The sequence below is a fragment of the Puntigrus tetrazona genome, chromosome 20 (assembly GCF_018831695.1).
Source record: "Puntigrus tetrazona isolate hp1 chromosome 20, ASM1883169v1, whole genome shotgun sequence".
In the NCBI taxonomy this organism is placed as follows: domain Eukaryota; kingdom Metazoa; phylum Chordata; class Actinopteri; order Cypriniformes; family Cyprinidae; genus Puntigrus; species Puntigrus tetrazona.
The window spans coordinates 19,554,335-19,577,046 of NC_056718.1; the positions used below are offsets into that span (position 1 = coordinate 19,554,335).

General features: G+C 34.4%; 1 protein-coding gene across 2 annotated transcripts; it reads left to right on the forward strand.

The window, feature by feature from the left end:
* The first annotated feature begins 1,160 nt into the window (after positions 1-1,160).
* Positions 1,161-22,672, forward strand: si:ch211-243j20.2 (uridine-cytidine kinase-like 1). Of its 2 annotated transcripts, none has more exons than XM_043219782.1 (15): positions 1,161-1,282; positions 3,014-3,210; positions 5,136-5,242; positions 5,712-5,882; positions 7,246-7,317; positions 11,425-11,614; positions 11,927-11,988; positions 13,699-13,715; positions 16,002-16,100; positions 17,263-17,356; positions 17,596-17,658; positions 18,177-18,299; positions 19,390-19,497; positions 20,092-20,248; positions 20,852-22,672. In XM_043219782.1, exons 1-15 carry the CDS (start codon positions 1,161-1,163, stop codon positions 20,926-20,928), a joined length of 1,659 nt encoding a protein of 552 aa, XP_043075717.1. In that variant the 3' UTR covers positions 20,929-22,672. The 2 variants fall into 2 exon arrangements, with proteins under 2 accessions (XP_043075717.1, XP_043075716.1); XM_043219781.1 differs by lacking the exon at positions 13,699-13,715 and adding an exon at positions 14,763-14,782.
* Positions 22,673-22,712: the final 40 nt, after the last annotated feature.

Consider the following 22,712-nt stretch of genomic DNA (forward strand, 5'->3'; position numbering starts at 1 on the left):
CCGAATATTAAAATATGCGTTTTTAATTAGACGGCAAAAAAAAAATCTTCCCAGCCATTTTCGAAGGATTCGCGGAATGAGTGAACACACTCATTGCATCAGATCCGCCGGAACGGAGAAAACAAGCTTGCAGTCAGTAATCCGAAGCTGTATGCGGAGTCGGCAAACTTGGCTGTGGGTGAGATCGGATGGATCTGGTGCAGAAGATTCAGCAGTCCGGTCAACTCGTTTAAGAATCTTACTATGGCGAAGGCTTGGTTGTTAATATTTATGAGCTAAAGGCGGGCTTAAGGACGCTACGTCATCATTATACGCGTAATATTCTAAAGAGAGTCGTTCGCCATTGGACAGCTACCGAGCAACGTCACCGGGACGTAATTAATATTTATAAATGAATCCTTCGCCGTAGTAGATTTGGTAAAAGGCGGCAGCGCGTGTTTTACGTGAATGAAGTCTGAGTCTGATGGGAATGAATGAGTCTGCTCGGTGTTCGGAACAAATCAAGTGCTGCGCATTTCTGGCTGCAGTGCAAAGGGGTGCGCGTGTCTGCAAAACAAAAAGGACAAGTTCTATTCGTTTCGAGGCGTTTTGGCCTACGGAAATGTAGAAAGGACGTCTTAACGCGACCAGTCAGTGCACTCAAAGCATTGCTTTTGAAACACACTTTAAACGCGTAAGCTTGAATACAATGGAAAGAAGGCTAGAGAATTTATGTTTTACTTTCAAATCAAATTGCTGACTAATTGTAGCCTATTGGAAATGAGCAGTATTAGCTGAATTTAGCACACACACACACACACACACACACACACACACACACACACACACACACACAGACCTGTATATCTATAAATGGGAAAAAAACGTTACTTTGCCTTCTTCAGTTAATTATTTTTTTAAGTATATTATATAGAAATATCATGAAATATGACATGAAACATGTCATGACATATAACATATAACACTAATATTTAGCTATTTAGCATTTTATAACATATATATATATATATATATATATATATATATATATATATATATATATATATATATATATATATATATATATATATATATATATATATATATAATAACACACAACCAAACATCATTTACTACGCGCCAGGCGCCACCGCAAACGTGACGCACATACACTTCCGGACATGCGTTTTCGCGCGTTAGCGCCCCACACAAACATGGCGATGACAATAAGCCAAAGTGATGTTCAGGTGCAACAGAAAGAAGAAGGAGAAGAGGATGATCAATCGATGTCTAGATCTGACAGGTCAGTAGATCGAGTTCCCGTCTGTCTCTGCTAACGCGCTGGTGTGATTAGGACGCGACTCGCTTGATAAATAAAGGGCTGTGTCGGTTTGATAGGGTTGAACAGTTCAGCGATCGACGCGAGTGTTTACACAGTTTATCTGCTGCTGCTGGTCTTATTTTGAGTGGTTAAGATCTAAAGCATAGAGAATGAGCAGAACAGGCGCGCGTGTGTTTCTGGGGCTGCTGGCGTGGCACATCTGCCGCTCAAGTCAATGGAGAAGGAATATGATCAGGGACTGTATCGCAGTTAATGTTACATTTAAAGACATTTCTAGATCATATATATATAGGCTAATAATAATGCTGATAGTACATGTTGTCAAAATATTGTCAAAAAGCAAAAAAAGTTCTGTTGTGTTTATATTAAGCGTAATTGAGCAAAGGTTTAAGTGTATGTGTGTGTCTGTGTGTGTGTGACAAATATCTTATACACTACACTATATGATAAAAGTTTGGATTCAAGATTTTAAAAGTTGATTTCTTATGTTCTCTAATGCTGCATTTATTTGATTAAAAATACAGTAATATTTAAGTAGAAATGTAGCAAATTTAATCCTGTGATGTCAAGGCTGAATTTTAATTCACTAATCGTTCTAATATGCTGATTTGGTGTTCAGTTGTTATCAATTATTTATAGGTGCGCTATTAACTTTTTTAATATTATTTGTATACATTTTATATATATATATATATATATATATATATATATATATATATATATATATATATATATATATATATATGACAAGAGCTTTATTACCAAGTATGTTTATATATATATGATTTAATTAATAAAATTTATCTTAAACACTAAAATCATCGTATTACAGCAATGTGACAATTATGACAATGAAGACTGGAGTAATGCTAAAATAAAAAAATCTGCTTTGCCATCACAAGAAAAAATGTATTACATTGAAAGCAGTTATTGTAATCTATAATAATATTTCACAATATGACTTTTTTGTCAAATAAATGCAGCCTTGATGGGCATAAGAAACATTTAAAAGTCATAATTACTTCAAACTTCAAGTCAGTGGTCTATAAGGAAAAATACATATTGCCATTACTGTTTCACAAATGTTCTCATATTCCTTTAAGAAAAATCTAAAGAATCAGCAAAATGTGTGCAACGCATCACACTGCCGACAGTTGAGTTTCATGTGAACTGCGCTTAATCCGTGTAAGCCTGGTCTGTGAGTCAAAGCAAACATCCTGACCTTTTCAGCGCTGCCATTGTGTAATGGACTGTACTTCACATTGATGATTCATTAGCGTCAGTGAGCGTCCAGTGTCTGTCCATGTGATGAGAGCCTTACTCAAATGAGGCTCCAGGTTTGACCGAGCAGATGTGTGGCTTCCTGGACGGGATGCAAGAAAGGTCTCAGTCCCTCTACCACACTAACAGAAAGCGTCATGTGAGCAGCTCTTTCTGAGGGCATCGTAAAGATCCAGATTCCCTCAAGCTCTCTATGAAACAGCGTGTAGTAGCGTTGCTCGGGTCAGATGGGGCTGTTCGTGATTTCAAAGGCATGTCTGATGGCAGCATGGACACTCACGCTCACCTTTTGTTAATGATAAGTTATTGGCGATTGTTAATTGAGCTTGTGTGACGTTCAAAAATGTTCGCACGTTCTGGCCCTTTAAGCGAATATTGTGTTTAACATACATTTCTTCATTTTTGCGGTAGTGGCGAGGATTCTCTCGATGGCCTCATGAGACACAGGTGTCCCCTGACCCCTTCGCTGTCCCCACGGAAACGGACCACCAGCCAAAGCAAAACGGAGCCTCCACTTCTGAGGACAAATAAGAGGACAATCTACACTGCAGGACGTCCACCCTGGTACAATGTTACTGGGACAACATTTAAAGAAGCTTTTGTAATAGGTAAGACGCACATGCATGCCTTCTCTTAGATCACTACAAGTCTTATGTAAAGTGCGGTGCATTTGATAACATCTTATTTAAACAATGCACAGTAAGATGTTTATAAAGTAAATGGGTATAATTAAGGTTTTATATCGGGTTGATGCTTTATTACACTTATAAGTGACTAAATGATTAGACAGTAATTAGACAGTAATTGAATAAAACAGCTTTATGAGTATAAAAAAGACTAATACAGAATAAATTATTTTATTATATATTTTTTTGCAGAATATTGGCATTGCTTTCTCTAAATCAGTAGCATTTTATTTAAAACTATTTGAAATAAGTAGTCTCTTATGATGTTAATTGTCACTGTCGTTAATTAAAAAAAACTAATATTAGTGGAACATTATTACAATGTAGAATAACTTTTTATTGCAACATTTTATGTATTTAAAAATTTATTTATGTGATGACAAAGCTAAATTAAAAAACTCCAGTCTTCATTATTAGTCAAAAATATTGTTTATAAATCATTCTAATGTACTTATAATACTGTGCATTTGTATAATAAATATTAAAAACATTTACTGCTATTTTTGTGGAAATATAGATTTTTTTTATGATTAGAAAGTATTTGGTTTCTAAATTAGAAGTACTTTGTAACATTAATGTCCCTTTTGTTTAATTTATTGTATACCTGCTAAACAAAGTGTAGTATAAATTTTTTGGAAAAAACCCAAAAACTTTGGACAGTAATTTATATATTTTAAGGTGAGGTGTAAATCTTTTGTGAAACTTTTTATATTGAATGCCGAATGCTTTTGTCGTGTGTGTGAACTGAGCTCTGAGGTCATTAGTATGCAATCCATTACTCACAAAGAGCCTGTCGTATGGGTTACAATTTCACACTTGGATGTGCTCCAGTCAATTATTCCTATAAAAAAGAAAAAAAAAGTGTGGTGTGGCTGTCGCCCCAGCTCGCTCAGTCAGAGAGAAACTAATAAATCCACCCAAGTGGAATGATCTTCCTTTAACAAAGGTCAGAGGAACAGGGAGGACGTAACAACACTGAAGCAGTGTTAAGTAACTTTAGTCCATATAACAACAAGAAGCTTTTTGTTGTTCCCGCTGGTGCTATATCTTATTTTATATGGTGCTTTCTCTATGGAGACCTATCTGATACTCACAGAAACTTTAGCATCTGAAAATGTAGTGGTCAGCGTAATGTTGACTGGCTTTACAGTTGATGGCAGATCAGTTTTTTTTTGTCTGATGAGCAGACTTTTTATTTTTGTATATATCACTTATTATTTTTAGGGCTTTATTATAATATTATATTGTAATATTTTGAGTAAGGCTCTGGAGTAATATTTTAAATTGCAAAGAATCTATAACCATATGTTTTTGGGGTTTTTTTTTTTGGGCACTGCCATTTTTTTAAATGAAATTTGACCTTGATAAAATTTAAAAAGTTTATGCTATTTATGTCTGTCTGTCTCAATACATTGTATAGTTCCAATTTTCCAATGCTTTTTGTAGGTCTTTTCTGATTAAACAGATTCTGGTACTTTGTTACATGATTATTATATTATTTTTTTAAACCGTAATAATCTCATGTTTACATTTCTTAACCTTTCAAATGTAACCGTAAAGGAATGGTTCACCCAAACGAAAGCTGTCATCATTGACTCACCCTCAAGTAGCTGTTTTGGATCCCTACTGACTTCCATGGTATTTTTTTAATACGTAACAGCCCTGTTACAAACTTTCTTCAAAATATATATCTTCAGAATTCATACAGGTTTCGGAACTACTTGATGGTGAGTAAATTATGTATTTTAATTTTTGGGTGAACTATACCTTTAACGTGGCAGTGATACTGATTGTTGTAACGCATAGAAGTTTGCAAATATTGACTTCTCGTGCATTGTGTCCTGCAGGTCTGTGTGGAGGAAGTGCTTCTGGGAAAACCACTGTGGCCAATAAGATCATAGAGGCTCTTGATGTTCCATGGGTTGTTCTGCTCTCTATGGACTCTTTCTACAAGGTACTTCAAAACTGAGTTAAAGAAGACGCAGTCTGAGTACATCTGCTTTGAACTTCCTGCCCTTTTAAGTGAGGAATTTCACTCCAAATCCGATGACTTGTTTCGTCGGTGGCGTTATTGCTCCTAGTTGCATTTGCAGACCGCTGTACCATTAAAGTACTTCAAATGGAACTTCTTCATGTGTTGAAACCATTGAAGCATTAATCATCATCATTTTCTCTTGCCCCTCTTGGATGAGCTGAAACCCCCGTGGGATGTACTCATCAATCCTTATTTAATTTAATGGCACATCCTCCAGCTTATTAGTGGTCTAATTAAGTGGTTCAATCAGTCAATCTGTTTCTCTCTATTGTGGGAAGTCTGCAGGGCACTTTCATTGAATAGTACCTCTCTCATTGTCAAGCTCCACTGAAAAAGTGTAATCTTTACTGTAAACTTGTTCCAACTGTCTTTTCTTCCTTTCTTGCAGGTTTTGAGTAAAGAGGAACAGGAGTTGGCGGCAAAAAACGAGTACAACTTTGATCATCCTGACGCCTTCGATTTTGAGCTGCTGGTAACTGTGTTAAGAAAACTGAAAAAGGGCAAAAGCATCAAAGTGCCAGTGTATGACTTTACCAGTCACAGTCGTCGCAAGGAGTGGGTAAGCCATATGTGTGATCGTCTGCTTTGTATGCATGAGACTGTAAAGATGGCCTACTACCTTGTTTTCACCTCCAGAATAAAGTCGTTTCTGCATCCCTAGCTTTACCTAATAAAACTATAAAAATAATTTGGATGCTAAAAACTTTGCGCCTCAGGGGAAGTAAACCTACAAACAGTTTATTTAAAGTTGTCATATATTTTTATAATAATTTTTTTTGTATTACTTTTTTTGAGTCTGAAAATCACACACATTGTAAAAAATCTGAATACGAAAAAACTATTTAAAAAGGACTTTTTTTTTATAATATCCTTGCTAGATCTTACGTGTACTGATGTAGCAATTGTATTTATGCAATAACAATAATACTCGTGTAATAACAGTAAATTATTCATAATAATATTCAACTAACTCTATGGTAAGTACATGTTGTTAATAAAAATTCCTTTTTACTTTACACTTTAATAAGGTGACTGTAAAATAAAGTGTAACCTACTTTAGCTTTAAATGTGATGCAGCAGTGTCAATGTAATTATGGTGTATGTTCTAGTAATGACCTGTAATGTTTTTTTATTTAATTAAATAGACTGTGACACAACATGGGACAAAAACATAACAATCGGATTACCATTTAATATAATTGAAAAATTGTGAATTTTAAAACTTTTTTCTTTTTTTACTGTGAATTAATGTTAGTTTGCTTTCCTAACCTTATTATTATGGAGTTATTATCTCTATATATTTCATTTAACTCAACGCTATGAAGCTGTCAAATTACGCTCTTGCATTGTTAACCGAGAGCAATTTTCATGGTTGCTTTTATTCTTTATAGGCAATTTGCAATTTCATGTCTGAAATAAAGCAGTGGCGTTAACTACGGTTACTTTAGACATGGTCTTTATGATTCTTTAGGAGCTGCACTGCTTTTATTGTCTTCCTAAAATTGAAGGTGCAGAAGGTTTTTCCTCTGTATTTAAATGTTAATGAGCGATAAAGGGAGATCTCTGGCTCTGACTGTACACAGGCCACTCTCGCTGCTGATCAATACCGAATGAGTGGCCATTGATGGGAGGCCTCGTGGTAGTGCATCTGTCTTAATGGGATCATGACACCATCAGGGTTTCCCTCATTCTGAAGCAGGGAGCATGGAGGAAATGCACCACCACACACTTCCTCTCTCTCCCTACACTGCCTCAGTTTATTAACATCATAGTTGAAGTGGAAAATAGGCATTTCGTGTATTTTAAAGAAAGATTTAATTCTTTATGCTAGGAAAAATAATTGACTATTTCATTAATGCTTTTTTTTTTTACTTTTTCTCCTCTGATTCTTTACCGTTCTCTGTTTTTGTCGCTCTTTTCAGAAAACTGTCTATGGGGCCAACGTTGTGATATTTGAAGGCATCTTGGCTTTTGCCAACAAGGAGCTTTTAAAGGTAAGCCTTGTCACACTGGACATTACATAAAAGTCTCGGCTATCACCTTTAACTGCGGTTTTTAATATCACAAGGGGGTTTCGGTAAAAGATAAAAAGAGAGGAAGAATAATGGAAAGCTTCATAGCCTGAAATATAGAAGAGCATTATGGGAGTCATAAAGCAGAGAGGGAAAAATGGAGGTGTTAAAGATAAGGTCAAATGAAAAGAAAGATAGCTTTGCAATGATAGGAGGAGAAGGGAGGGAATATTGTTTATTTTATATTCCCAGAGATTAGTTATGGATGCTGAATGACAATAAGATGAGAGGTACAGTCTGATAAACTTGAGCTTTAAAATAAGAAGAAATGCATTTCTGAAATCCAGATGGATGTTCTCTACTGTTTCTAGATTGAAAAAAAACAAAACAAAAAACAAGATAGTAGCCTATATATTATGTCACATCTTACAAAAAAAAAAAAAAAAAAAAAAAAAAAAAAAAATATATATATATATATATATATATATATATATATATATATATATATATATATATATATATATATATATATATATATATATATTTTTTAAATTTAAAAAGTAAAATTGAAAGTTTGCATGATGGTTTTTGATGTTGGTTTTATTAGGGATGTAGCAAAATTAAAATCCTTGGCTGAAGCCGAAGAAAATAAACATTGCACCGAAGGCCGAATACAGAGCGCAATTTTTTTTCACCATTGAATAAATGAAATATCCAAAATGTGCTTTCTATTGTTTTGTCTAGCTTTTCAAAGGAAAATAAAAACAATTATGAAAAAAAAAAGTACAAATATTTGCTTAAGACTAAATATTTTTTTGAATAAACTTATACATACACCGACAAAGCACAATTTAACTTATAATAAATAATTTAGGAAAAGCATTTTTGCCATTTTTAATACCCCCTTCTTGAACCAGGCATGTTTTTGTTTTGTTTTTTTAAATGCAGCCTTACTGAGCAATTCAAATCCCAATTGTGTGCAATTATTTTTATTATCAGTAATATTGTAAGTAATACTTCTTATTTTATTTAAAAGAATGCATGAAAATGTTACCTAGCAGCTGATGAGAAACACTGTTTTAGCACAGACTTGGACTTCAAAACCTTGCTAACAAGCAGATAGACCGCAAACTCGTGCAGTGCTGTGTAAATGGACTACAAAACGTCTGCGTTTTAGAAAACATAACGGTCTGCAGTTTATTTACTAAGAGGCCGTTTTGCGAATTCAGTCATCACCCAGCAACAGCCACCCTTTCTTTTAGCATAATTTATCCAGTCTTTTTGGTTATACAGTTTCAGTTGCCAAAACATTTGGTGCCTCCCTAGCCTGATTAAAAAATAAATAAATTTGTCTGAGTATGATGTTTTAATTACTGTGTTATTTCAGTCATGAGATCTATTGTTTTGGAAAATTTTAAAGAAGTTTTTAAAATAGTTTTAAAAGTTTTTAAAATGATGCGTGCCAAGGCTTATTTGATCAAAAATACAATAAAGCAATAACACTGTGAAATTATATTACTAATTAAACTAACTTGCGTATATTTGAATATACTTATAAATGTATTTTATATTATGTCAAAGCTGATTTTTTTAATTAGCCGTTACTCCGGTCTTCAATGTCACATGATGCATAATTCTAGCATGCTGATTTGGTATTCAAGAAATGTTTTGGTTGTTATCGGAGTCGAAAACGGAAATCTTATAACATTGGTTTATTGCATTCTTTCCGAATGAAAGTATTAATTTCTTTTTTAACCCCATTTGTTAATATAATATTAAAATGATGAAAAATCTCACTTTTGAAAGAAGGCTTCGTTATCGTTATGTTTAAGTTATAAGTTCTTATTTATTCTGTTGAATTTGGGGTGAAATGATCCTGGAAATTTTACAGTTAGGTTTGGCTCTGCTGCTGAGTGATGGATCTCATTTCAACAACCCAACCACGGAGATGAGATTCCCTCTCTGTATCTCTCATATACATGAATACTGATTAACGGTTAGATAGATAATGAGTTCTAGTTCTAGTTCTTTCGTTTAAGGGAACAACTACATATCTGGATGAAGAAAAGATACGTAAAATCTTGTTCTTAAAACCTGGTCCCATAGGAGCCTGTTCTTTTCCTCCTGCATCCTGTTGTTTTGCTCACACAATGAAGATGACTGATTCTTCTCTCTCTCTAATGGTGAAGGTGAGGAGCGGCCACAGGAAGTGAATAGGCAGTGTTTATCTACGCCTGCATTGACTGGTTCCCATTGCCGGCTTTCGATTCTTCCCTGCGCGAGGTGTCCGGAAATCTATACAAATTAAAATGGGAGTTATTGTGTATGCATTGGCGAAGCAGTTCATCCTGACGTGATTTATGAGCGGCGTGCAGCAGATGTGCTGCAGAACGAATTAAACTCAACAAACGGTAGACGTCACTGGGCTAATGAATGGTTCAGGGTTTTCAGTTTCACTCTTTCTCATTGCATTTCTTTGTGAATACCGTGACAGCTCACCTCCGTTTTCGTTTCAGGAAGGATGAGCTATGGCTTCCCGTTCTTTAAAACTTGATATACGCTTGACCTTTCACCCCATTCATCTGCGTTTCTTGCACGCTTGCACACAAAGTCTTGTAAGTTATGCCTGGTCGTGTTGGCAGGGCTGCTGGCACTGCTGTTTAAGGGTGTTGGATTGGTTATCGTTACCCTGAAATTTAATGCCTTTGCCATATCATGTCGGCCCACTGAATGATATCCATTTTTAGAGTCAGTGTCAGCACCAGCGGTACATCTCGGCTAGTTGGCGTCGCGTTGCACTACATTGCTTTGATTGATCCTGACTTCCCTTTGCCGAGCAGCTTTTTTTAAATGTCCTATCGGTTCGCGCCGTTGGAAGATCCGATACGTGTTTGCAGTAACGGGAACCGTCAGGGAGAAATGGTAGTAGATCCTGGACAGATTGTGTCTGCCCTGCAAGATTTCATCACTTTGGGCTGGAGAATAATGAGGGTTGTAAATCAGTGATATACGCTTCTGTTGAAGTTTTTCTTTTTCTAAAAACTATTGTTGTTAAGCAGCAAATTCTAGATGAAGAACTACACTACTTTATTGAAGTTTGGGCTTGGTTAATAATTTTTATATTTACTTTTTTATATATATTTTATAATTATTTTATTATATATATTTGTATTTTTTTATTAGGAAAAAATGAGATGAAATGCTGTAAAAACAGCAAAACTTAAATATTAAATTTTTATGTATTAATTTTCTGTTTTAATGTTTTAAAATGTAACTTATTCTCGTAATGGCAAATTTGAATTTCATCTTCATCTGAATCATTACTTCAGTCTTCAGTGTTACATGATTCCTGAAAAGTCATTCTAATATGCTGATTTGCTACTTAAACATTTTGAGTTCAATGTTGAGTTGAGTTTTACCTGAGGTTCATAAGAATAGCATTTGTTTTAAGTAGAAATCGTTTGTTACATTAGAAATGTCTTTATTATTGCACAATTTAATAGGTCCTTGGCAAAATCTTTGTGACCTCAAACTTTAAAATTGTTGCACACCACCCATAACTCTAACGAAAGTGCATATTTGATTTGAGACTTGGCTGCATTCAGCATTGTAATTATCTAATTATTTGTGAATAAATAAGCATGCCATTGATGTGTGCTTGGTTAGAATAAGGCATTATTTGGCAGAGATGCAACTATTTAAAAATCTGGAATCTGAGGGAGCAACAAAATCTAAATATTGAGAAAATCTCTTTTTAAAGTTGTTACATAATACATATTACTAATTGAAAATTAGGTTTGAAATATTTACGATAGGAAACTTACAAAATATCTTCATGGAATGTGATCTTTATTTAATATCCTAATGATTTTTGGAATAAAAGAAGAAAATCATTTTGCCCCATACAATGTATTTTTGGCTATTGCTACAAATATACCTAATATATGCTACTTATGCCTGGTTTTGTTGTCCAGAGTCACATTTGGGTTTTTTTTTGCATCCTAATGTACACTTGTTTATCTATCAGTTGTCAGTTGTTGTCAGTTTTTTTGACGTTTTATTGTATTTCTGTTTTTGTGTGTTTTTCAGCTCCTAGACATGAAGGTGTTTGTAGACACAGACTCAGACATCCGGCTAGTCAGGCGCCTGAAGAGGGACATCACGAATAGAGGGCGTGACATTGCAGGCGTCATTAAACAGTACAACAAATTTGTCAAGCCAGCGTTTGAGCAGTACATTGAGCCCACTGTACAGGTTGCAGATATTGTGGTCCCAAGAGGTACGTGAAGTTGGAAAATGTCACAACTGCTGGACTGTGTGTCTTTACAGTTGTTAAGCAACATTTATATTCAGAAATATCATTAACGGATTTAAAAATATTTCGCCTTAGATTTTTTTTTCATTTCTGTATAAATAACATTCATAATACATACATGATAACTTAATTTCTGTGTAAAAATTATACAATTGTAATAGCCCTTAATGCTGGAGCGGTAGTAAAAATTTGCTCTGAAACCTTTCTAGTTTATTCAGATTTTTTTACCTTGCTTTATTACCTATGTGCTTTCGTCACCTTCCATTGTTTCTCCAGGTGGAGAAAACTTCGTAGCCTTGGATCTGATTGTTCAGCACGTTCACAGTCAGCTGGAAAAGGTGTGTGATGAAACTGTCTCCTCATTCTCACCTGACACCGAGTGAGAATGATTAGTTGGTCAGTTCATAATGAAGTGCTGAGAATGGCCAACATGCATGCTGTATCCCTGCTAGATGATCCACATGCTCTTAATACGCACACAAATGTTGCATGCGTGTGCATATGAAGCCCATGCCATGGTATAAGTATAGTTTGCCCTCTGGTGGTCATACTCTATATGTGACACGAGATATTTTGTTATAAATATTATCTGCATTGGTTCAAATAATAAAAGGCAAGGCCAGTAGTCCATCTTCTCATTTACAGTATTATATATTCATTTGCAAATGCACAATATTCAAAAAATTAAATTGAGATTGAAATGATGGCTTTTCCATTGGGAATTGTTTGAATCTGTGGGCATTTCATACCTTAAAAATGTCCAGCCTGATTGTGAATTTACTTCTAAATAACCTTTAGCCCGTTGGTTGACATTATCCACTTTTTGTTCGAAATAACATGCTCTAATGATTCAGACAAAGTGCTGAGAAAGCAGGAGACAAGAAAATGCGTAGTCCGTTTGGATTTCGTGTTGCCTACCAAGGTAATTACTAGAAAGACAAAGATGTTAACACTAATGAACGTTTGCTGAGTGACATTCATGCATTGCTTACAGATGTGTCCCACAAAAAGGGTTTAGTGCCTCTTGGAAATGTAGTCATTTTCTGTGCCTGGCAGGCTGAATAATATCATGAATTATCCTGAGGTGGAAAATGCTTTTCTTTTTTTTTTTTTACACGATCAGTCACAGTGAGGAATGATCTTTAGGACTAATGAACCATGTGCTTTTGTGTAAAAGATATCATGCTTTAAAGCCACAGGACCGCATTCTGTTTCTCATCACAGAGGTCCGATTTGAAAGATTTTCTGTGTTAGGCCCAGTTAGTACTTTGACTGAAAAATCTACAGTATTATTATTATTATTATTATTATTATTATTATTATTATTTTTATGGTGATTCAATTAGGGGCACTTTAAAAATTTTGTTTTGTGTGGGTTTTTAATATTGTGTGTGATGGCAATGATGGTATTGACTTTTCTTTCTTTCTTTCAAAAAAAAAAAAAATTATGAAAGAAAATAGATAAACCTTATACTTGCTAACATGACGGTAGCAGCCAATTACAAAATGTTTCAATTATTGAAATAATTCCTGACCAATGCATAAAGCTGTCTATATTATTTTCTTTGTTATTAAATATTATCAAATGGTGCATGTATATGCACGTACATATTACTGTTGATAAATTAATAAGAAATGCATTACCATTTATTTATTACATTTCATTTAGCAATGGGCAATTTAGTGTTTATGTATGTGGTATCTAAACAATCCCATGATTTCATACAGTGACGCTGATGAACTTTTAAATCAGCGTGAAACATTCTTTTTAGTGGCGTAAAGTTGAGAAGCATGAATGTATTCTGTGTAAAACTATGAGAATGTGATCGTATCGGGTTAAATATACAGTAGCTGATAATGCCATGAAATATTTTCCCAGTATACCATGGAGAGGGTGAGGGCTGACTGTCTGGAATGGCTTTTCTGAGTGAATATCTCATTTCATGAGTTTGTCTTTTTTTCTTTTCTTTTTTTTTATTCCTCTCCTCCCTGTGTGTTTGTAATGAAATACTTGCTAAACCCTCAACCGATTGCTCTAACCATCCCAGCGTGAAATCACAGTGAGGTATGGCTGCTTTTCCCCTCATTTCCTTCCATCTCTCTTTCCTTCATTCTTTAAACCTGTGCTTCAGTCTTTCCTTTCTGTTCCTCAAACCTGCAGAGATGCAAATGGAGACAAAAGGAATAGCGTAGTTCTGGCTATGGTCTACGCTAAACAAAAAGCATAATATGCAACCGTTTAGTGTTGTACAGCCCTGCCAACACTGAAATCTCATTGGTCCAAAGTCACAAGCTGCTATATAATATACTACCATTCAAAAGTTTGGGGGTTGATATGATTTTTATGCTAAAGTCTCTTATGCTCGCCAAGGATGCATTTATTTGATCAAACACAAAAAAACTGTAATGGTATAAAATATTATTGAAGTTTAAAATAAATATTTTCTATTTTAATATCCTATTTTTTTTTTTGTAATTTCTATTTCTAAAGCCGTTCTTACTCGGTCTTCAGTGTCCTTCAGAAAGTGTTCTTATTTGGTGCATTATCAATAATAAAAGCAGTTGTGTTGCTTTGATCAATCTGATGTGTCCTTGCTGAGTAAAAAGATTCATTTATTCGGAATGCAGTGCTTGTTTTGATTTTATTATTTTGGCTAAAATGAGTGGACACTGTATTAAGGACCTGAATGAATTGCACGAATGTGAAGACAAAGAATATATTTATAAATGAGCTTTGCGAGCCGAAAAACGCGATAGCTTTACTGTGTACCTTTTGTCTCCATCTCCACTGTGTTATTCTGATTCTGTTGCTAACACAGGGATGGGGCCTATTTTAGTGGTTTTGCTCTTCGGGTGATGTGAAACTATCGATAATGTAGTATTGAGAAATTCAATATTGAGACATCTGTTGTCATTTTATAATTTGAGACTGGCAACAGCACCTCAGCTGAAAACCACTGACATACTACCCAGACCTGAGCTCATCTTGGCTGTGATGTGTCCGTCTGTTCCGTATAGACTTTAATCAGGTCGTGTTCTTTTCTCCCCCTCCCTCTCTCTTTTCTCCGTCTCGTCATCATTGTCTCCCAATGAACATTTATTCCTTCTTCAGAGGAAACTCCGCTGGGATATGTGAGGATAAATTCTTGCATCCTCTCGCCTTTCTATTTTTCTGTTCTCTTTTCATTTTATTATGTTGTGTTCTTGGATCCATCCTCTGTAATCCTTCACTTTCTGCTTTTGTAGTATTTTTTTTTTTTTTTTTCTACTGTTGTTGTTTGATGATCAAAAATGGTGTGTTTTGTTTAACTTTCAGAGTGAGCTAATAGCATTCACACTGTCAGTCCGTCACAGTGTCCTAACCAGCATCGCCTGTGAAAAGCGACAAGACATTTAGTCCATCATGTGGTTTTTACTTATGTGGCTTTGCATAGGTAGAAATCTGATTTGTCGACAATTCCTGTACATATCTTCTGATTGGTTATCACCATGTCAACGTTTTTTTTGCTCGGTGTAAACGAAGTGCTTGTCGCGTCACACTGGTTAGGGCGCTGTGTCTTTCTGTGTGGGACTGAAAAGTTCGAAATTTCGCAGCCCACATGCATTAAATGCTTAGATTTCACATTTACAATATTATAAATAAACAGTTTTTATTGGTTTTATTTAATATCACATTATTTCACTGTTTAAAGAAATGGTTAACCCTACTATTAGAGCTGTCATTTACTCTGCCTCAGGTGTGACTGCGATATGCAAAAAGAGGTTTTTACAATGTGAAAAATCAGCAGGAAAATCCTGTTTAACATTTTTGTTTGTTTGTTTTTGTGGTCTGAAAAACTCGTACGTGTTTGGAATGAAATGCGTGAGTAAATGGCAGTTGTAATATTTAGGTGAACTGTTTCTTTAATGCTTCATATTTAATGCATCGTATCTTTGGTTGCAAAACCCTTATTTCTGTGTACTTCTGGTTTAAAGGCCTCTTCACACCAAGTCTGATGATTATGCACTATTGTATGTAAAAACCTACAGTATTAACCGCTCGATCTTATTGGTCAGGGAGGTTTGTTTTTGGGGTGAAAGTGGTTACGTTTGTGTAAATTATGCGATTTGTTTCATTTTAAAATGTTTTCGTAATGGAAATGCTGACTTGGAAGTGAATGGGCCTTGACTCTACCTTGACCTGCTACCATAACACTACAAACTCACATCAGCTCTTCAATCCATTTTTGCACTGGGAAAAAGTCAAATATTATTATATTTGTCTATTTTCCATTAACAAAAAGTTTGGTTTTGGTTTTCTTTTGTGTGCAACTTGTGGAATGTTTACGTCTCTCATCCATGTACTGTATAGATCAGCTCTGGCGTCCGCCCATCAGGGTCAGCCTTTACCCAAGACCCTGAGTGTCATGGAGAGCACCCCGCAGGTCAGAGGAATGCACACTATTATCAGGTATGATACTTAAGTTATTTACACACACACACACACACACACACACACACACATACTATTAGTGTTTTAAAAAAATTAAACGGCTCAAAATAAAATATTAAGCAGCTGTTTTCAATTCTGATAATAAGGAGTATCAGCATATTAGAATGATTTCTGAAGGGTCATTGGATGTAATGGCTGCTATACTTAAGTAATTACCACACACACTATTGTTTTTTTCTTGTTAATATTTTTTTTTTTTTTTACTGTAAATTTTTACATATTTTCTACCTCTACTGTGCAAAAGTGATTTATGGTTTTATTTAGAAATTATGCATTTAAATGCTCGTAATTGACAGTAAAATTCTTTAAACAATTGGTATACTGCGTGTTTTAATTGCATTTTAAAGAAGAAAACCATCATTTAAAGATTACACTTACTTTAATACTTTTATATTATGAAGAAATAAATTACATAGCATTATTAAAAAGAAATAAAACTGACGTAGATGGTATATATCTATTAATAAATGATACTTTTTTCAAAACAAATTCATTTGATGTGATATATTTTACCAAAAGTAGGAATATGCAGCTAAATGTAAATGTGTCAGATGTTGATTCAGTAAGCGCTCTGGCAGATTTGGTTTAATCAGTTAAAGTTTCATCTGACTGATTCAATATTTTAATTAATCTTTTTGATTGACTCATTAAAAGGACTTGCTTATAAAAATAATTTGTGCTGTACTGCTTGCCCCGCATATTATATGGACCTAATTATGTTTATCGCAATTTCTGTTATAGAACATTAAAATTAGTCTGCATATAAAGCTTAGGTTCTAACTCAAGAATCATAACAACTGTATCCTTTAGATATACACCTCGGGTTACTCCAGTGTAGGCGTACTCTATACCACAATTAAATAAAGTGCAAACATTTTCAGCAAAATGATTAATTGCCCATTAAAATGAGTAGGGCTTCAGCAGGCTGGCAACAGCTTGAGTTGTGTTTGTACTTTTTGGGCCACTGATTTGTAATTAGGTAATTAAAATAAAATAAGGATTGTTTTCTCACTTTATCTAAACTCTCAGAACAGTGGGTTCTGCACGCAGTATCATACACTCTTCCAAAACACACATCATCTCTGTTATGTATTATTGACTCTGTCCCCTGTGCCCTCAGGAATAAAGAAACCAGTCGAGATGAATTTATTTTCTATTCAAAGAGATTAATGAGGCTTCTCATAGAGCACGCCCTGTCCTTCCTGCCGCTGAAGGTGAGTGGACCGCTATTAATGACCAACTATTTTTTTTTTTTTTTTTTTTTTTTTTTTTTAAACTTGACGTTACGAGCTCTGGTTATTGGTCATAATACAGTGATACATACAAGTGTCAGGCAGCGCCCCCATGGACGAATTAAATTTTTATGGTGTGAAGTGAAGCAAGTCTTCATTCAAGATTATAGTGCTCGTTTTAAAAATCGATCACTGATTCTAATTCCGTCTTCTCTTTTTAGCCGGTGTCTGTTGAAACTCCTCAAGGAACTGTATATGAAGGGAAGAGGCTGAGTGGAAAAAGGGTTTGTTTATTGAAATGTGTTAAATGCTTTTGAGAAAAAGATGCTTGGTCAAATTATTTATCTTTCCACGAAAGCCTGTATTAACAACATAATATATATATATATATATATATATATATATATATATATATATATTTTTTTTATTATTTTATGTTTATAAGTTTTTGCAGACTTTCATCACAATTTAGAATTATTTTTTTATAAGTCCTTATTTGTATCTTTTTTTTTTCTCACAATTGTATTTTTATCTCACCACTGAGACTTCTTTTCTCGCAATTCTAAGAGAATTAAAAGATACAAATGCATTAATTCCAAGTTTACATCTTCTAATTCTAAAAAAGTTTTTTTCTGAATTCGAAGTTTACATCTCACAATTGATTTATTTATTTTCTATCACAAAATAAAAAACTCAAACACGTTTTCATAGGTAGCTCTGTTAACTGTATGGCAGGACTTTACACTTGTGCTCCTTTTTTTTTTTTTTTTTTTTTTTTTTTTTTTTTTTTTTTTTTTGATAGATTACTGGTGTGTCCATTCTACGGGCAGGAGAGACCATGGAGCAGGCCTTGATGGCTGTTTGTAAGGACATTCGTCTGGGAAAGATCCTCATTCAGACCAATCATGACACAGGAGAGCCTGAGGTATCACATCTTCACCCATCCAACTGACAGACACGTCTATAAACAAGCTCTGATCCAAAAGTGTCCCGTGTTGTCATGTGACCTTGTGTTTTCAGCCTTGGTGAGTCGGCACGTATGATTTACTCTGTGCCTACCAGTCAGTTCACGGCCTGTTTCAAAGCTGTGCTTTGTCAGATTTTATATCTAGGCCTTTTCTCACCTGACATATAACATGTGTTTTGATGAATATGATACACTCAACAACTCTACTCAAAATACTCTGGAGTATTGCAAACAGCTCCCTCTAGATGTGCGTTCACTTTATGTATGTAGGTAAGACAAGACCCCACTCAGAGCACTTATGCACTACTGCCCTTTTGCTGATATTAATTTGCTTCTATATGCCTACCTCATTTGTACGTCGCTTTGGATAAAGGCGTCTGCTAAATGACTAAATGTAAATGTAAATGTATGTTTAGTTGTGTTATAGAATTTATTAGCTTTTTGTTGTGTATTTTCAGGTTTAAGTTCAGCAGTTTAGTTGTTTATCATTAATTAGTTTTTATTAATATTACATTTTTTTTATGGCTTGGTGTTAAAATATTTCTGATATTTTGTACTGATTCATTGGTGGTATAAAATAAAAGTTCTGTTAATTTACAGAAATGAGTTCAGACTGTCTGTATCAGTGAAATGGATCAGAGCTAAACAAAAAATTATTACATTTATTGTTTGCGTCACAAAAAAAAATCCTGAAAGACCCTGCATTAAATTATTATTATTATTTTTTTTTTTTATGTAAACAGTTTTGGATGAAATGGTTATACAGTAACATTTATTTATTTGCACTATGTATAATTTATTATATAAATTTTATGATTATTCTAAATTCTAGAATATTCTATTCTATATACACACACACACACACATATATATATGTGTGTGTATGTAGGGTTTTTCATTTGCATTTCATTTACCTCAAAGTTCCTTAGATGTCCTTAAGGTTGTTTATGTCTGTTTCTGCTTTAAAAGTGTTTTTTGCACAGTAATGTCACATAAATCATTGCCTAGTCTAGAAATTGGTCTTATTACGGTCTAATTTCATCCTCAGCTCCATTACCTTCGTCTGCCCAAGGACATCAGTGAGGACTACGTTATCTTGATGGACAGCACTGTGTCTACAGGAGCGGCAGCTCTCATGGCTGTCAGAGTCTTGCTTGTAAGTCACCTCAGCAGACAAGTCTTACTTCTTTTGAAGTCAATTTACCAATTGTGCACAGATATTTTTATACTTCCTGGAAAGTGTGGAGTAGATTTTGGATCCATGTAAACTATCAAAAAAATATACATTTCTCACTATGCATATGTAATGTGATTTCACACATTGCATAGAGCTGTTTCAACAAACACCCAACATAATCACGTTGTACATGATCTTTGACCTCTCTTGCATAAAAAACAAACAATCCTAACCAAATTGCTCCCTTTTTTGGAAGCAAAGTTCACATAGGATATTGGTGTCTGTCTGACTTTGAGTACTTCTATCTATTAACAGCATGGATACTTGGAAATATATAGATATGTTGCACTTTATGGTTCCTCCAGGTGTTTAAACTCTTTATGCTGTGTTATTATTTCTTACATTTTTCTCATTCCAAAAAATGTCATTGCATTGAAAAAAAAACATTCGATCTCTGTGATATACTTTATATTTTCTATTTTACATTTACCTATGTTTTTCCAGACCTTGACTACATTAGTTAGTGCTCAGCAAGGTTTGAATCAGGGTGATTCACAAACTCATCTGTTCCAGGATCATGACGTCCAGGAGGACAAGATCTTCCTGCTCTCTTTGCTTATGGCGGAGATGGGCGTTCACTCGGTGGCCTACGCCTTCCCCAAAGTGCGTATCATCACTACAGCCGTAGACAAGAAGGTCAACGATGAGTTTCACATCATTCCAGGGATTGGTAAGAGCAGTTTAATCAAAGGAACAGTTCACACAAAAAAGGAAAATTAACTCAACCTCAGATCATTTAAAATGAAATTACTTCTTATCGGACTAGATTTTGAGAAATGTTTACATCACTTGCTTACCAGTGGATACCCTGCAGTGAATGGGTGCCGTCAAAATGGGAGATGATAAAAAACATCACAATAATTATAATATATATATATATATATATATATATATATATATATATATATATAAAAAGTCCATTCCCTGTTTTCCTCTCATATCCCCCAACATATATTATAAATCAGTGTTATGACTTGTGTTTTACCTGGAAGCAAAGGTACGAAGTTAAAATTGATGATGTGAATTTTTGTGCATTATTATGATGTTTTTGTAATCTTTTTAAACCCTAATTTTAATGGCACCCATTCACTGCAGAACATCCTTTTGTCAGCAAATGTTTCAATACTAAATTTCTCCAATTCTGTTTAAATAAAGAAACAAACTCATTTGGGTCTTGCATGGCTAATTTTTTCATTTTTGCCTTAACTGCTCCTTTAACAAAAACTAAAAAAGGGCACACAGTATATCATAATCATAAGAAATTGTTTTGCAGGTAATTTTGGGGACCGTTACTTTGGGACTGATGCTCCTTCAGACTGGTATGAAAGTGATGAGGGGATGGACTACTGAATTTCATTAAGACCTGTATGTGAGCAACTATACCTGCATGCATTAATTTCGTATGACTGTGGACCCACTGCCCTGCCCAATAAGCATAAGCCTTAGTCGCCTATTGATGTCGATCTTGCAATACTACATTCTATAAATGAGCCCGTGCTCAATAAAGGTCAAAGCATCAACTGACCCCCAAACATGGGAGAACACTGCTCAGTAGCTTCCCGTGAAATGCCAACATGGCCATCACAATTAGAAAATTTTTAATTAATACTTGAACTGATAAGACTGGAATAATAAGGGCACGTCATAGTTTCTTTGTGGGTGTTTACACAACGGCATACTACCAAACTACCTTGTACTGTTTTATCAGTTTTAGCAGTATGAGTATACAGTTTATAATGTATAAAACACATTATATATATATATATATAATCAATCGCAAACACGGCACATACTCGGTGTTTGTTAGCTCATTTTGTGTCGTCTTGACTTAATTTGCTTTGTATAGCGTATACGGCGTACATGTGCATTTGAGGTGCTTGACCAAATTGACAACTTATGCTAAGGGAAAGAAACATTTCCGTGCACCTGCTTCAGTATAGCCCGCTTTTAATATTGCAGCCGTGCATAAATTTTGCTACCTTGAAAAGTAGCCCAAGCACAAAATAGGATTTGGGTCAAACAAATGTGCAATGCTGCGATTCTACTCATAAACAATACATCTATTGTTTAGTCTACTCTGTTGTTTTGGGGTGTTTTTCCTCAATTGATTGGTGTCTTGGGGGTGATACAGATGTGAAGTGCCAATCAATATATCGGTCTACTTGATGGTGTTTGTATGTGTGTAAAAAAGGGGAGAATTTGTGAAATATTAAAAAAAGGAACTTATGTTAATATAAAATTCAGTTTTAAGTCCAAAGGAATAATTTTCCTCGTCATTGGTTATGGTATTTAGTACTACAGTGCCACTGAGGGGAACAAAATCAGGTTTATCGTTTTGTTACATACTTGAATTTTAACATGTAGATAAGGTTTATTTATTTTTTATTGGTTTATATGCCATTCCTGATTGAGGAGAGGCAATGACAGATTGATCAGCAGTCATAAAAGATGAGGAACAATTACTGAAGAACATTTTGGAGGTGTTATAGCAGAAATTAAACCAAAAGAAGAGAGAAAAACAGCGCTTCTTGGAAACTTCCACTGTTATGTGTCATCTAATGCATTCATTTTTAATAAGCCTGATCAGTAATAGTGCCAAAATGCACTTACACCAACCTGAGATGCACTTAAATCTATGTAAACAATTTGATGACATTTTCACCTAAGGGGGAGTGTTGCACATTATTTCAATGGCATTTATTTAAAAAAAAATAACTTTGTCTATTTGGTCCCCCTTGAAAAAATAAAATAATGAAATTTGATATTTATGTCTTATTCTTCTATGTATGTTTGTTTTCTAAATAGTTCTTTTGTACAGTGATTTTTAATTTCCTGGTTATGTGTAATTCTGAATCAAAACTACATTGGCAGCAATATGCTTTATTATAAGTGGAAAAATATTTCTCTTTCTTATTTAAGTTGTATCTCTCCAGAGATGTATACTGTAATAATTTTGTAGTATATGTATGATTTCCCTGGGTTATGTTTACAAGCTTCAAACTGAACTCTAGTGTTGTAAACCATTCCACTTTTTGTTTTTCTTGTTTTTTTTTTCTGTATGTATAAATAGCGCAATAAAATATTTTGTGCCTAAGTCTGTCTTAATGATTTTCTCTTTTTAAACATTGGACAAA